General features: G+C 41.0%; 1 protein-coding gene across 2 annotated transcripts in view; it reads right to left on the bottom strand.

The window, feature by feature from the left end:
- The window catches only part of STK4 (serine/threonine kinase 4), a 45,698-nt gene that overhangs the window by 24,971 nt on the left and 5,577 nt on the right, over positions 1–15,150 (bottom strand). Inside the window, exons 5-10 of one of the 2 annotated variants that reach the window (XM_021527863.2) lie at positions 14,556–14,720; positions 13,984–14,151; positions 13,283–13,420; positions 12,504–12,632; positions 12,030–12,083; positions 10,032–10,218 (exon numbers count right to left, since the gene is read on the bottom strand). In XM_021527863.2, the coding sequence (XP_021383538.1) occupies positions 10,032–10,218; positions 12,030–12,083; positions 12,504–12,632; positions 13,283–13,420; positions 13,984–14,151; positions 14,556–14,720 (841 nt within the window). The remainder of the gene's footprint in view (positions 1–10,031; positions 10,219–12,029; positions 12,084–12,503; positions 12,633–13,282; positions 13,421–13,983; positions 14,152–14,555; positions 14,721–15,150) is intronic. The other variant, XM_021527864.2, reaches the window with a different exon arrangement.

Raw genomic sequence — 15,150 nt, 5'->3', positions numbered from 1 at the left:
CTAAAAAACTCATCATACATAATTAGATCAAGAAAGACACCTTCAGACCAGCAGCGTGAAGGTCAGGCAGGGAACACGTCTGCGAAGTGGAGAACATCTTTGCAGTTGGGAATAATTACTGAAATACAATCACAATCCAATTACTGCTGAGTGATAAAACATTTATTTAGAATGAAGTAAACACACCCCTTGTACTCTGCTGCAGCTCAGCCTGCTTGAAGCAGGAGGTAAGTTATTGTAGACAATCATGGCAATGTTTAACACCAACTAATTTTGTAGAAAGAGAGGAATTCATAACTAGCCAGGCTCATCTATACACAGCTCACTGACAGCCAGCCTGGGTCTCAATAATTCAGACTTCCTAGGGGGGAAAAAAGAGAAAATCTAAATCATGTTTGTATTCTGTTTTGAAGATTAGTGTTTGCTGCAGAAGATACTGTGAAAGCAAATGTTTCACTCCAGTGACACTGGCTTATTCAGTTCTTGTCTATTTACTTTCTAAATAACTGTTCACTCAAAAGAGAGCTTAATTCAGGGGCCAGTTAAAATAATCATGTTCATTTCCTCACATCTTGTGTTTTACCAAGAACTGCAGTATTTGCACTTGGCAGAAGGGATGTGCAGAGTCTCATCTCTCCAGTGTGCCCAGGTCCCACTGGATGCCATCCCATCCCTCCAGTGTGTCCACTGCACCACACAGCTTAGGGCTGTGGGTGACAAAAGGAAGAACAGTGAAAATTATGTACCTATAGAAGACTTTTGAGCTGCCCTCGATGTCCCTGGCCATATCTAATTCTACCAGGGTTTTAGCTTTCCTAACCTGATCCCTGGCTGCTCGGACAATCTCTGTATTTCTCCCAGGCTACCTGTCCTTGCTTCCACTCTCTGTAGGCTTCCTTTTTGTGGCTGAGTTTGCCCAGGATATCCTTGTTCATCCATGCAGGCCTCATGGCATTTTTGCCTGACTCCCCATTGCCAGGATGCATTGCCCCTGAGCTTGGAGGAAGTTAGCTTTGGGTATGAACCAGCTTTTTGGGCCCCTTTTCCCTCCACGACTTTATTCCATGATATTTTACCAAGCTTATTCCTGAAGAGGCTAAAATCTGCTCTCCTGAAGCACAGGGCAATGAACTTTCAGTGGGATCTCCTCACTGTCCCAGCAAGAGGATAAGAGGAAATGAAGTTGCATAGGGTAACTTGGCTGGGCTGAACAAAAGGAAGGAAGTTTCACAACAGGGATGGTTGTGCAACACAATGGGACTGGAGTGACTCTGAAAGGCCTCGAGCAACCAGGTCTGACTTTGTCCTTGTCCCATTCCAGGGACAGCTGCACACAGGGAATCAGCCTGATGAGCACCAGAGCTCCCTGCCCACCCAAGAGCTTTTGTGGCACATGCACCTCACACCCACCATCAGAACCTCTCACCCTGCAGCCACATCAGGCCTTGCAAACACAAGCAACATTTAGTCACCACTTTAAGTACATTTAGTCATCAATTTTAGTACATTTAGTCATAAATTTTAATACATTTCCACACATCAACATATAACTCTGCATCTTAGTGCTGCTTTGTTTTTTAACTAATATAAAGCAGAGATTGCTAACTGACAAAAAAATGGGGAAAAAAAGAGATGGTAACATAAAAGGAGAAATAGCTGTGATGCAGAGCTAAGATATCTGAAATTTTAGTTGCTGCTATGATGTCTGTAGGGGTGTGGATGCAGCAAGAGTGACAGAAATGTTCCCAGAGACAGAAAGACATGACACCAAATCAATTATCATCCCAGCACAACTGAACTTCTTTTTGTCAATCTTAGCACTTAAAAGCAGTGTCATCTTTCCAAAGATGACCTGCTGTTAATTCAACACAAGAGTCACACCACTATATCTTTAAAATTTTGGTAACAGGCAGCCAAAGACCAAAATCGATCACTGCTATTTGCAGAAGCAGATGCTGCTGGAAGATGACACCGCACCAAATGTGTCCGTGCCAAAAAGCATTTAACTTCCTAATTTTATAGGGTTAGGCTAAAATACGAACATTTGACAAAAAGTGAGATCACAACTTTGGTAGAGAAGAGCCTTTTATGAGAAGGTCACCCTGTGGTGACAAGAAAGGCTTCGCTGTTGCATCTATTTTGGAATCTAAAGCATTGCTTATAAGGATGAGCCATGAGAGCTCCCTGGAGCCATTAAAGGTCTATCATTTAGATATGCAGTCATCTTTTAGGAGCTATATTAATTACACAAATGGAACACCACAGCTCTGCTGGGGCTGGTCCAACTGACTGCAGAATTGCAGGTTCAGAGTGGCTGTGCAGAGCAGGGAGGGATGCTCAGAGCTCAGCCTGCATTCTGTGAAGAGCAGAAGCCCTCCATGGAAAACTCACAGGTGTTGGCTGGTTTTAAAGTCATGCTTAAAAAGTATAACAACATCAGTACTATTGTGTCTGAGAACAGACAAAGGTGCGAAACTAGTGGGTCCAAAGGTAGAGAATGCTCTAAGTTGTGCACAACAAATGTTCCTGTAAACTTCAATTTCTGTGCTGTCCTTCACACTGGAAAGCAATGTCCAACTGCACATGGCAGTGTGCAGGCTGGGACAATCCAAATCCAAGCACAAACAGCCCAAAGACAATTGACAGGTAGAGGCAGGGCTCTGCAAGAATCCAGCACTTGGATCCTCTCCTCTGTCAAGCTACAGCAAGGGCAACTTGTAAGGAAAAAACTGAACAACAGTCCACTCCCTTCCAAAAACTGTCACCTGTCTGAATAGTTGAGGGAATGGAACAGATCAGTCTTAGGGGCTGACTGCAGCACACAAACCACCTCACATGAAACAAAGGGTGACAAAGAAGGTGTGGAGAGCCTCCAAGTCATTTGCATTTCCATATGATGCTGCAGAGAAAGCAGAATGATAAAGAAGAAACAGCCCAGTCAATGAAACCAGCAACAGATTTACTTTTCATACCCAGCTGTAAAGAATATCCATTAAACCAGAACACTTGCTATCATCTAGTCCCAGAAATCAAAACTCATTTCGTTGATTTTGCCAAATTAGCTCTCACAATTGAAAATTTGCAGGAGCTTACGAGCTTCAAAGGATGCTTTCAAAAAGAAAGGGAGATTTACAGAGACCTTTATCTATCTGAACAAGCTTGCTGAAATGAAAATTTCTGCTTTTCTCTAAAATTATTCTTCTCTACTCAAACTTGACATCAGAAGAATCCTTGTTTTATTATTCTTTCCTCTTGAAAGGGATTGCCAGGGTCTACCTGGGGTGAATATTCTGGAGTTACAAGGCTTGTCATGACAGGGAGAATAAGATAACCTCAGGAACACATTTTGTGTGCACTTTACTCAAGGCAGTTTACACAGTTAATACTCAAATACCTGTTCTTGAAGTCACAATGATTAGATTTCCTCCCTATACCATAAAAATTGGAGCTGGAGTTATGGCTGGGCACAGTCAGGAGATACAAATTAATTTACAACGAAGCTGACATAAATCAACAACAGTGATCAATTACTACATTAGTGATTTTCAACTAAGACATGATCCTTGGTATATGTATGTGCATTTGTCAAAAATTCAGGGGCTGCAACCTCTACTAAGCCTTAGTCCTCAATAGTCTCAGTAAGCTGCTGCTTTATATTCAATTATGTAACTTTAAGACTGAGAATACATACTTAGGATGCACAAAAAAGTGCCTGATGGTCATGTGTAAGCAACACTTCATTAATATTTAATTTCAAATGGAACTGCAGTTTTCTTTCCTTTGGGCTATTTTTTAGAGATCACAGATGAACTTTAGCAGCTGGACAGCATAATTTGTACAGTCTGAAGAGGACTGAGTCATTTTAAGCAGCAGAGCAGAGAGATGTCAAACTACTGAACCAGAGCAAAAATTGCTCCATCGTTAATAAGTTCATCCCATGGCAAGAGGAGTTGAAATTTCCTTGCATTAAAAGCAGAACACATAACACTTTTTATCTCTTTATGAGGACAGGTCTCCCCATAATTATGGCCTATCTCAAATTAAATCAAACCAAAACACTCCCAACAGGTCCTGCTATTAATAAGAAACTCCTAAATGAACATAAAAATCAACCTAAATCTCTTAGTGAATAAGGTGTGAAAGACATCTAAGGAGAAGAGCACCAACACTTACCCAAAGCTGTAACATCTAGTGAGAAGAACAAAAATAGGGGAGGAAATCCTCACAGTAATTGAAGGTGCTTAAGGTCAGGTTACCTCCTTTTATATCTCCTCTGCTTTAAATCTCAGACATGATTATAAATACAGAGCAGCTTTCTTCCTCCATCACAGATTTTCAGTGGCCACCTCACGTCTTTCACCTCATTAGCTTGAATTGCTAATTTAGTCCAGCAGCCAGCATATGACAGGCAGGAGATGTGAAGGTGCATCCAGAAAGAAGTCAACATTTCCTATTCTGCATCCTCTGGCTCAGCTCCTCATAAATCTTAATGAGAAACAACCTCATCAGCAGGGATGTAGTCTTCACATCCAGCACCTGTGGGTAACAGCTCAGGCTCCCCAGATGGCACAGAACCAAGTAAGCACTTCCTAACTTTTCTATTCATAAGCCAGAAACTCATTTGCTTATCTAGAGAGAACAGAAAACAACATTGCAATGGACATTTTTTTTCTCCCAAAGCTTGAAAATCTGTTGGCAGAAACGAATTTGGTTTTGAACTTCTGCAATGAGGGAATTTAAGAGTTGACACTTTACCTTATTCTTACGCTTAGGAGTAAGGCTTTCTCCAGGGTTTATTTTGATCTAGTAGGGTGTGAGTTTATTCTTAGAAGAGACAGGTAAGCTCCAGTTTGCCTGTATGTGCAAAGGCACGAATGTGCATGGGACAGAGATGCACTTACTAAGTGATTTACTACTATTCTGACTCTTGGGTGAGTCTCCTGAAGCACACTGTGCCTCCTGCACAGTGCTCAGGACCCTGTTAATCACATCTTCTCCAAGAAAAATACTTCTGTCCAGAAAAAAAAAAAAAAAAAAACCAACAAAATCCCCTACTTTCTATCCCCCGCCCTACTAAATACAGGAGTGCTCAATAATAAACTGTTAAAACCAGCAAAAATAGCTCTGTTAAACACATACATCCTTTCTCCAATTTCAGTATCTCTGACAAATTAAACAAATAATTAACTTTGTCTTAGCAATGAAGCTTTGTCAAATGTGCAGGACAGCCAAAGGCAGACAAGCATCCCCCTTAGCTCTTGGATTAACTTCCCTTCATTCTCCAGCCTGCCCAGAGCCAGTATTTCAATTACTAGGGCCAGTGTTCAAAAAGAAAAACAAAACACACAACAAAAACCCCACAACAAAATGCCAGCACACGCAACACCTCCCATCCCTCAGAAATGCTGTCTGCATGTTCATGCAGCTTAATACTCTTAAGCAAATTTTACTGGCCACTGCTTATGTCAAGCTTGCCAGCAAGGCTGCTATGAAAAGTCAGAAAGCAACAGGAACATTTTTGTGTGCAGATTTGTATTCTCCACACCCCAAGAGTGGCAGTAGGATGATTCTTACAGTTCGAGAACAATTTAATCAATGTAGGAGTTTGTATAAGCAGCATGTTATTTAAATGCATTATAATGCTGGGAGTGTTTTATGGTTCAATTATGACTAAATGGATCAATTTGCTTTAAACACTGAACTGCACCACTGGACATTAATAACACTAAGTAGTGGGAAGCTGCTGCAAAGAGCTATTGCTGTCCATGGAGAAAACCAGAGGCAAAATAAGAACTTTTGGCCAGTATCTGTGACGCACACATGATGTAATTCCCAGCAAAATGTGGAGTTATTCTCCACGGTAGCTGCATGAGTAATTTGGATAACGTGCCACTGCACTTTCCTGGACAACTAATGATATTATCATCTATGGCTACCTCAGCTGTACACCAGTAATACTTTAGTCAATTACAATATTAATGCAATCACATAATCCTTCTGCCACCCATTCTCATTCTGCTGCTCACACTGCAGGTTTTACAGCCATTGCTTTATGTGAAAAATCTCAGGTTAATACATGGGGAAAAAACGTTTCCTGAGTCTTGGCAGAAACATTTTTCTGGCTTAGGTTTAAGTGTCACCCACTGGATGTCTCACACAGCCACCAAGATGACAAGCTTACTCTGAATCATTTGTCAAATAGGAAATTGCCAAGTTTGCATCTTAGCTCATTTAATTTGCTAATGAAGCCCAATTCCCCCTCAAAAGGGGAAATCCTCTTTTAAAATGACACAACCATGCTTAGCAGTGTGGGCATGGTAAAAGCACAACAAAACCCAAGCCATCTCAAATTGTGTAAGAATGAAGCCTGGATTTTTTTTTTTTTCATTTTGAACATTTACAAACTCTAAAGAATTTTTTTCCAGCACATTACATTATCAAGGTAGAGCCAACAGTGTTATTAAAGCTTCTGGATTACCTCTGCAGCAGTCACTGTACTGAATGTGTGCCACATGAACAAAAACCCCACACCACAATCCTTCCTCTGTCTCCAGATTCCTCCTTCATCTCAACCCGAGCACCAGACAGCCCAATTCACACTGCTGCTGGCAGTTCTGCATTCTCCAATATAATTCACTAATTATTTCATGCTTAAACAAGCAAGATGTATTTTAACAGAGAAAATATGGCAGACTATAGCACTAGACAAACTAGATCAAATTTCACTTGGACCTGATCGTATTGCAGTGTTCAAGGAAGTCAACATTATTATAAAATTATGTTCTACTCTTTAAATCAGAGACAAATTCATGCCAAGATTCCACTATCTAAACAAGTACAGCAAGTAAAGCAGAAAAAGGAAGTGTAAAAGCATAAAGAGTAAAAAATGCTTCATTGTTTACTAGCACTATATATTCTCTCATAGAAAAATTTTAAAAGGACATTTCCAGACATATTAACAGCTCAAAAGTTATTCCAGCTCTCAAGCACAATGGAAATGTCAGTTATTACAAATCATTGCTCATCTATAGCTCTCCAGCTACATTTAAAGTTTTCCTGGAATAGTTTAACTGCAATCCATAAGAAATCTTTCAGCAATCGATTTAAAAGTAAAATGTGTGCAGCAGGATTTAGTATCTGCAGTCTCAGGCAATCACTTGAGTGCTTTCAGAATGTGTAACAGAATGGCACACTGACATTTTTAATGATGCCTGACTATTTATATTGAGTGCCCAGAATAAAGCCAAGCAAATGAAAGAATTTAAGCAAACACAATTACAGCTCAATTGACTGCAAAAAAAAAACAACTTCCCCTACAGTGTAAAATACTGGAATTTAAGATTCCTCTGAGCTAAGAAGTCACAAACTGATTTATGCAAGAATCAAGTCTACTGGAAGTTGTTTGCACTTTCAAGGCTATTGGAAGTTGTTTGTTAGAGATTTCTAAGACAATCCTATGCATAAAACACTGAAATACAACATTTTACACACTTTTTACATTAAAAAGAAATACAACCAAACAAAAAACTAGTTAAGACACAGATTTATTTTTTTTAATTAGAAAGAAGGGCTAGAACACAACTTCAGAAACCTGCAGTTAGAAAGCCCAGGACACCTAGGGAAGCTGTAATGCCATGTAAAAAAACAAACCAGAAGGTTTTTATTGACTTAAAAATAGGTTCTATTCTGAGTCATAAGACAAACTGCCAAAAAGAAATATAGGCATCTTTAAAAATATGATTCAATGAAGCTCCTTAAAACTCAGTAGTTCTCAAACAGCATTATTATATTTATATGTAAGATTACAAAAAAGCACTTTCTCCAGAGGATTCTGCAGCAGGCTGATGAGCTTTAGGGCTAAATGCATTTAACTGAATGTTATAAATATGTAAATGGCAAGCTGAAAAATGGAGCTGCAGGGAATTCTCACAAAGGGCAAGCTGCTCAGAGACCCTGCCTTGCATCTCCAAAACATCCTGAGAACTGCCCCGTGTGAAGCCAGCATTTCAAAAGAGTTACAGCACCAAAGGAGGAAACAAGGGTGTTAAGATAAAGTTATCATTTTCATTAACATCAGATTTGCTGGAATGAAGCTACAAGCAGGCAAAATGCAGAATAACCTGCAGCAGAGTAGGCTCACTGGGCATCCCTGTGTGAGCCATGGGCATGGACGTGGCCCCTGTGCCAGCCACCACCTCCAGCTGCAGCACCTCTGCCACACACCTGGCTCGGAACACCTGGCAAGCAGCAGCTGAGCAGCAGGGAGTTTATAAGGAGTCTAAGAGGGTTTAAAATAAAAACTCCACTTTCCAGTCACGGAGATCTGGAGGTGTCAGAGCTTGTTGTGGAGCTCCCTCTTGAGGGTAGAGGCTGCCCTGTGGTGAAGGCATCGCTGCATCCTCCTAACTCACCCTGCTCCAAACCTGAGCATGTCCTTGCTGAAGAGATGCTATCAAAGGCATCTCCTCGAGCCTCTGAACACCACACACAGCACTAGGTGCTTTTGAGTTACAAGCACTGCAGCATTAAAAAGATATTGATAAGATAAGCACATGTCAAACAACGCAGATAACTCTAGAGGTGCTTTACTTACACAGTGCTGGCAGTGCAGGAGCACCAGACAGCAAAACCTCTGATACTCTGAGCCATGAAATGGAACAATACACACTGATGATAAGAAACTATCAGCAGCTTCACAGGTTTATTCAGTACTGTTGAAATGTCCTTTTCTTTGGATGACGTTTTTGCTGCTCTAAGCCTCCATCCATCTCCTTGCTAGACCAACCTTGTTCCACCACACCACTGTCTTTGCTGCCCCAAGCTGCTACATGGACTGACACCTCTGGGTTTTAATGTGCTCAAACATGTTTATGAAAATTTGGAAAAATCTTTAAAGGGATTCTGCTGAAATCTCCCTCTCAAACCCAACATCGTTTCACGAGCTTCAAAGGGCCCTGACAGGGAAGAAGCTTTCACCACAGAAATTCCTGAGGAAAGGATTTTTCCAAACTCCTGTGAAGAACAGCTAAAGGCTCAATATCAGATGGCCATGGAAGTCTTTGGAAGCGTTGCCAGAGCCAAAAGAACAAGCCTTGCATGTGATGATCATACTTGAGTACTGCTAAGCCCTCAGTCAGCACTTTCTCCACTCCTTGAGCAAACAAACATCCAGGCTGGCCAGTTGAGTCATCCCTGACTACCTCTGCCTCAGCACTGGGACTTTAACAAACCAGAGACAATGGATTTCTATGAGCATCCATAATTCAGAAGATTTCTTTTCTTGTAGTCATACTTTTCTGGGAAGGCTCTCCCTGCCACTTCTTTAATCAAAGAAACATTTTCAACCCTTTTCCAGCTCAAGCTGTGAGGTCTTCCACAGACAGTAAGTCACAAAATTTTAAATCTTGTATCTCTGACAAGGCTTGTGGCTTTAGTAAGCTCTCCTGTTTTAGGGCAGCATGGATTTCAACTCGAGTGTCTGAAACAGCAACACAGCCCCCTGGGCTGTCCTCAGTGACTGCAGGAATACTAAAGCAGCACACCAACCCCTCCCACTGCGTGTCCTGCTGTGATGAAACCTGCAATGCATTTCTCATTTCATGAATCTGTCTCTTCATTGAATGCATCACTCCTAAAACAGACTTACTGCTTTCAGAGGCCAGGTTACAGCCAGATCATCTAAAGCAACACACATTTTGTGATTAACTACTTGTTAAGAGTCCCACTGTACATTCTGTGAAAAATACAAAACCAGCAAGATAGAAGTGACAAAAAAACCACCCCAAACTAGTAGCTAGAATCAGATCTTATTAACACAAAAGCTTGTGGAAATTTTGCACTTCAGCATACAAAGTATGGCTTGAAACTTGGACCTAGAAAGGTTTCTCAGAGGGCACTGACCTACATATTTTGGCTCCCCTACAACCAAAAGAGTCAAATATTTACCAAAAATATCAAAGCAGGCTGGGAATACATATCATAGCCCACATGAAGCTTTAAGTAATATTCTAGAGTCAGCGAAGTTTCCTTACTTTTCATGGTGCCCTCCTCCTCTTCCTCCTCGCTGTTGATGACCATTGTGCCCAGCTGGGACTCCAGGGTGCCATCGTGTTCTATCATGGTGTTGGCTCCATCACTCATGGTGTTCACAGCCCTGATTGTGCCAGTTTCATCTCCACTCGCCCTCACCATGGTACCCGAATCCGTCTCATCCTCCTCCTGTTCAAACGTGCCACAAACAGAGATTTTACTGATGCTGCTGAAGTGCCATGAAGAATTTCTGTATTTAAGGACACTGCCAAGTCACAGTAATTCAGAGGTTTTTACAGACACACACGATGTTTGGTTTGTGCACTTTGTTCTCTCCCTGTCATCTCCAAACAAGTAATGAAAACTAATGAATACTTTTCTGCCAGCATGATAAGTAAGAGAACAGATAAATAATCAGCAGAAACTTCTCAGTGCAAATTGTATCTCATTTCTGAGCTGGTGAAGTGTCTGTAAGAGAACATCAGAACACTCAATAAGTCATTAGTGTTTCTATTCATGCAGGCAGTTCTGAGAGCTGAGCCTAACCCACTGCCTCCAGTGGTACAGCTCACTGAGGAGTCACCAGTTACTTGACAGCACCAGGTCTAAGTCTGGAGAGTGTGTGGCACATGGAACATCCTGTTCTTTTTCTAACATTTAGGTAGTTGTACTCATTATAAACTTCAGGAGCACTGAAAAAAAAAAATTAACTACATTTGCAAATCTTTAAAAAGGATTCAAACAAATTATCAAAGTTTGGTAACTTTTTTCAATGAAAATTACTTTTTATCTTTTCATTTCCTTAAAGGGACTAATAAAAAAGTTGGAATTACTGCTGCCAAGGCTTAGGAGAATGATTCTCTAGGAAAACACAATCTCTTCAGAGCAATTCTGGCAAAACAACTTCCTGGCAGAGTTATGTCAGCCAAAGGTGGCAGTTTCACCAGGTGGTGTGTGCTTCACTAAGTGTGTATTTTGACTAGGACTCCATGAAGAACTGGGTCAAGATTTCCACAGTCCACCTGGTTTCTTCAAAATGTGGACCAGCTACCCAGCTGCATGAACAGAATTCCCTTTCCAGCCTTACAGTAGAGTTTCTGGGCACCTCACCTTAGATGAGATGCTCATGTTTTGTTCTCAGTATGAAGTTCACATTCTCTATGTGACCATGGTCTTACTGATCTGTGTTAGTGTTAGAAGGAAAACACACAGGTGTTGCACATCAAGCTGTAATAGTCCAGCTCAATGTCATGGAATGAAAGAAGTCACCTCTCCAAAGTCACAAAGTTCTGGTGTTCCCAGCACTTTACCTGCTGTGTCAAGAGTGTCTGTAAAATTTACTTCCCAACCTCAAAACCAATAGCAAGAGAGGAGAAAACTACACAAGATGTTAATAGAGGAGAATTAATTTTGTGTGGAGTTTAGTGGGTGAGAATAAGTAATAAATTTGTTAGCTACACATCATTTAACAAAGGACTACATCAGAAGTTTTCACATCACTTGGGAAGTGTTTGGGAAGCTTTTCTGCTAGCAGACATGGAGTAGAGAAGCTTCAAGAAAACACACACACACCAACAGAGAGGACTCAACTCCACCACACTGACATCACCTCTCAGCACTGTGACCCCAGATCAGTCAGAAATGAAGAAGGGACAGCAAAGACAAAACTCAGGGTAGGGACAGTACTCATAGAATTGACATCATGGCAACATGACCCATAAAGTAACTTCCACACTGAAGAAATACCCAGTCCTAGACTGCAAAACCAGATGCACAATGTGTTCAGCACAGATACCATGGACCATGCTGCTCAAGTGTCACCCCTGAGCAAGGCTGGCATAAAATGCCTTGTGTTGCCCGTTTCATTTACTCAGGCTGAAGCAGGCAGAGGCTCAAAAACCAGCTTTCAACATGCTTCCCAAATTGACATGCTGTAACCACTGAAACACAGAGCCAAACTGAAATTCACAGCAAGCCCTGAACACTTCCCATGCCCTCACCTCAGGCTTCTGTCGGCTGCTCTTGTGTAGAAGAAAGTTTCTATAAGGGATGTTCTAAAGCACAATAGCAAAACAACACAACAGACTTATATCACAGTGCATCAGAGATGATATTATTATTTTGTAAGAGGAGAGCAGTCTAAGACCTGAATCTACAATTAAAACATTCTCACTACTGCATAAATAATATAATCCAAGTGGGAAAATGAATCAAGTCTTCTGCATACAGCACTTTGTAGCCCAGCCTTAAGCTACACTATAAGGTGAACAGTACCCCACACACACTGCCTCTCCCACTCCAATGCAGCTTGAGCAGGGACCAAGCATCAGGAAGACAGTCATAAAAAACTCCAGCACTAAGTCAAATCCGCTGGTAATTGGACAAAATATTGCAAAAACAAAACCTGAAGCAGTTAAGCCTTATGAAAGGAGCAAGAGTTTGGACTTTGCACACTGCTGCTATAAAATACTCACTGAATTTTCTTCATCCTCTTGATCGAGTTCACGCTGTTGTGCCTCTTGGCGTTTCAGCTTGATGTCCATTGCTTCATTAATCAGGTCCCGCAGAATTGATACTCCTTTGGCACTTTTAACAAATGGATGCTGAGAAATATTTTAAAAACAAATAAGCACTGCATCCAAAGCAGGACAGAGCAGTAAAACACTTTTACTATGGCCCACCTCAAATCAAATTAAGGTTTAACTCGAAACATTACTAAAATAAAGATCCAGTTCTTCTGTTGGCACAGGAAGGAGAACTTCCACCCTTCAAACAAGAACAAGCTCCAAGAGCTCAACTGATGTAAGACCTTGGGCTCATTCACCACCCACAGCTCTACTTACTTCTTTCTTTAGCTTAGCTGTCAAGAACCAATTACACAGACCATTACCATGCCTGGAACATTCTGAGCAACCACTTACAATTAGCCTGCCCTGTTTTGTGTTTTAAGAGACAGTTTCTTGGCAGTGTTGGTGGGAATTTGAAAGTAAAACAAATCCAAACCAAACAAAACCAGCAAACCAACAACAAACTCTGAAAGCCAAAACAACAAAAACAACCCAGAGAAGACAAAGGAAGTTGAAGTCAGACTGGTTCTTAGAGAAGAACTGAGAAGTTGAAGAAATCTGTGCGAGGTTTTTAAAATGAGTTACTAAAAAGTAAAATCTGTAGTGAGCAGGAGCAGCAAGAAACGAAACCAACATTTCAAGAGCCACACAGCACAGAGCTCATGCTCTCCTAAGAAAAGGCAGACCTGCAGCAGCTGTGTTGCAGTGGCTCTCTGCTCCGGGCTCTTCACGAGACACTGCTTCACAAAGTCTGTAAAATTGTCCGACCACAGCTCTGGTTTCCGGAATGTTGGAGGTGGATTGGTAGGAATCATGAAAATTGCCTGAAAGCAGGAAGAGTATTTCAGATTTCCACAACAAAGCAAAAAACCAACAATTCAACATAAATACACCCAAGCAGATGCTGGTACTAAAGAACAGTGGACTTTTCAAGGTGCTGCCTCTGAGGAGTTTGTGCCAACATTACACACAAATCTGCTCACAGGGATGAAGTAGCAGGAAAACAGACTTTCTTCACAAGGTGCTCACACTTGGCTGAGCCATTAGGTGCCCCAAAAGTGTGACTCTGACATTTTTCAGTCTCTAAAATTTGTGCTTGCATTAAAAAAAAAAAAAAATTATTTGTATAATCCAGCTGAAAATATCCTTCACGTCCAACACAGAGCACCAGCTATGTCTTAACAGAAGAGGACTGTGATTATTTTTATTCCCATGCAGACTCTTCTTGACAAAGACCTGTTTCTCATTTAATCAACAGTACAAATAACTAACAGAAAACAACTTGTTCTATACATTAAAAGCAAGATTGCATGCTGATGTATGATTCAGCGAGGTATGATATCAAACCTTTTCCAAACAGCAATGCATTTAGGGCCACAGTCCTTACCCTCATGGGATGAATATCTGCATATGGTGGCTTTCCTTCAGCCATCTCTATTGCAGTGATTCCCAGGGACCAGATGTCTGCCACACAATTATACCCAATTTCCTGAATCACTTCTGGAGCCATCCAAAATGGGGTCCCTATGACTGTGTTCCGCTTTGCCATGGTGTCCTGAGGAGAAAAGGATAAAGATCCAGACAATGGCAACTGTATTAGCCACAAACAGTCATTCATAATTAACCAGCATTAATTATCACTCTAATTATCTTGCAGGCATGCAGATTATTAGACTCGGCAAGACTAGAATACAGAAGTCTGCAAAGATCAATTAAAACGTGCTCATAGAACTTAAAAGTATCCTATAAAAAACAGCAAATGCTACTACAAACCATTAATTAGTTGTAACAGCTTCAACAGAGGAAGATCTGCTTTAATCTCCTGCTGGTTTAGCATCTCATGTTGATGCCAAGTGCTAAAAACCAGCTATGAGCAATTTGTCCAGCTCCACAATCCTATCAGACACATAGATTTAAAAGATAAACTGAAATGTACACAGCCACCCTGGTTTTACTTACTGTAAGTTGTCCTGCCACTCCAAAATCAGCAAGTTTAGCATGTCCCTCTGTATTTAGCAATATATTTCCAGCTTTGATGTCCCTGTGTATTTTCCTCATAAAATGCAGGTACTCGAGTCCTTTTAGAGTCGACTGCACTATTGTAGCAATTTCCTCCTCTGTGAGCTGAAGAAGGGAAGAGTTACTGCCAACGTACCAGTGGCTGAGACACAGCACTATTGTGCTTTGGTCTGTATTTTACTGAGATTCACTAATTGCCACTTAATTGCCTTCACTAAAGGTTGCCATACCAGTGGGGAGTTAGTGACTTACAGCATTATGTAGCAGGATTAGATCATAACCAGCATAAATAAACACACAACCACATTTCATATGCCACAACCTTTTCTCAGCTAGTAATTCTTCTCCTGAAATAACCAAAGTAAGGCAAAGTAGGGTCTTACGTGGAATCAATCTGGGTTTTTAGGAAAGCCAACACACCAAAACCTGCTCCACCAATTAAATTGTCCAGGAAACCAAAACTCAATCAGTTTTCTCGTTTTCAGAGTAACAAAGGACCTGCATCTCAAATTATGGCCAATGGCTGTGTCAGGCA

The sequence above is a fragment of the Lonchura striata genome, chromosome 17, assembly GCF_046129695.1.
Source record: "Lonchura striata isolate bLonStr1 chromosome 17, bLonStr1.mat, whole genome shotgun sequence".
Classification (NCBI taxonomy): domain Eukaryota; kingdom Metazoa; phylum Chordata; class Aves; order Passeriformes; family Estrildidae; genus Lonchura; species Lonchura striata.
This window is presented reverse-complemented; position numbering and strand designations above follow the sequence as displayed.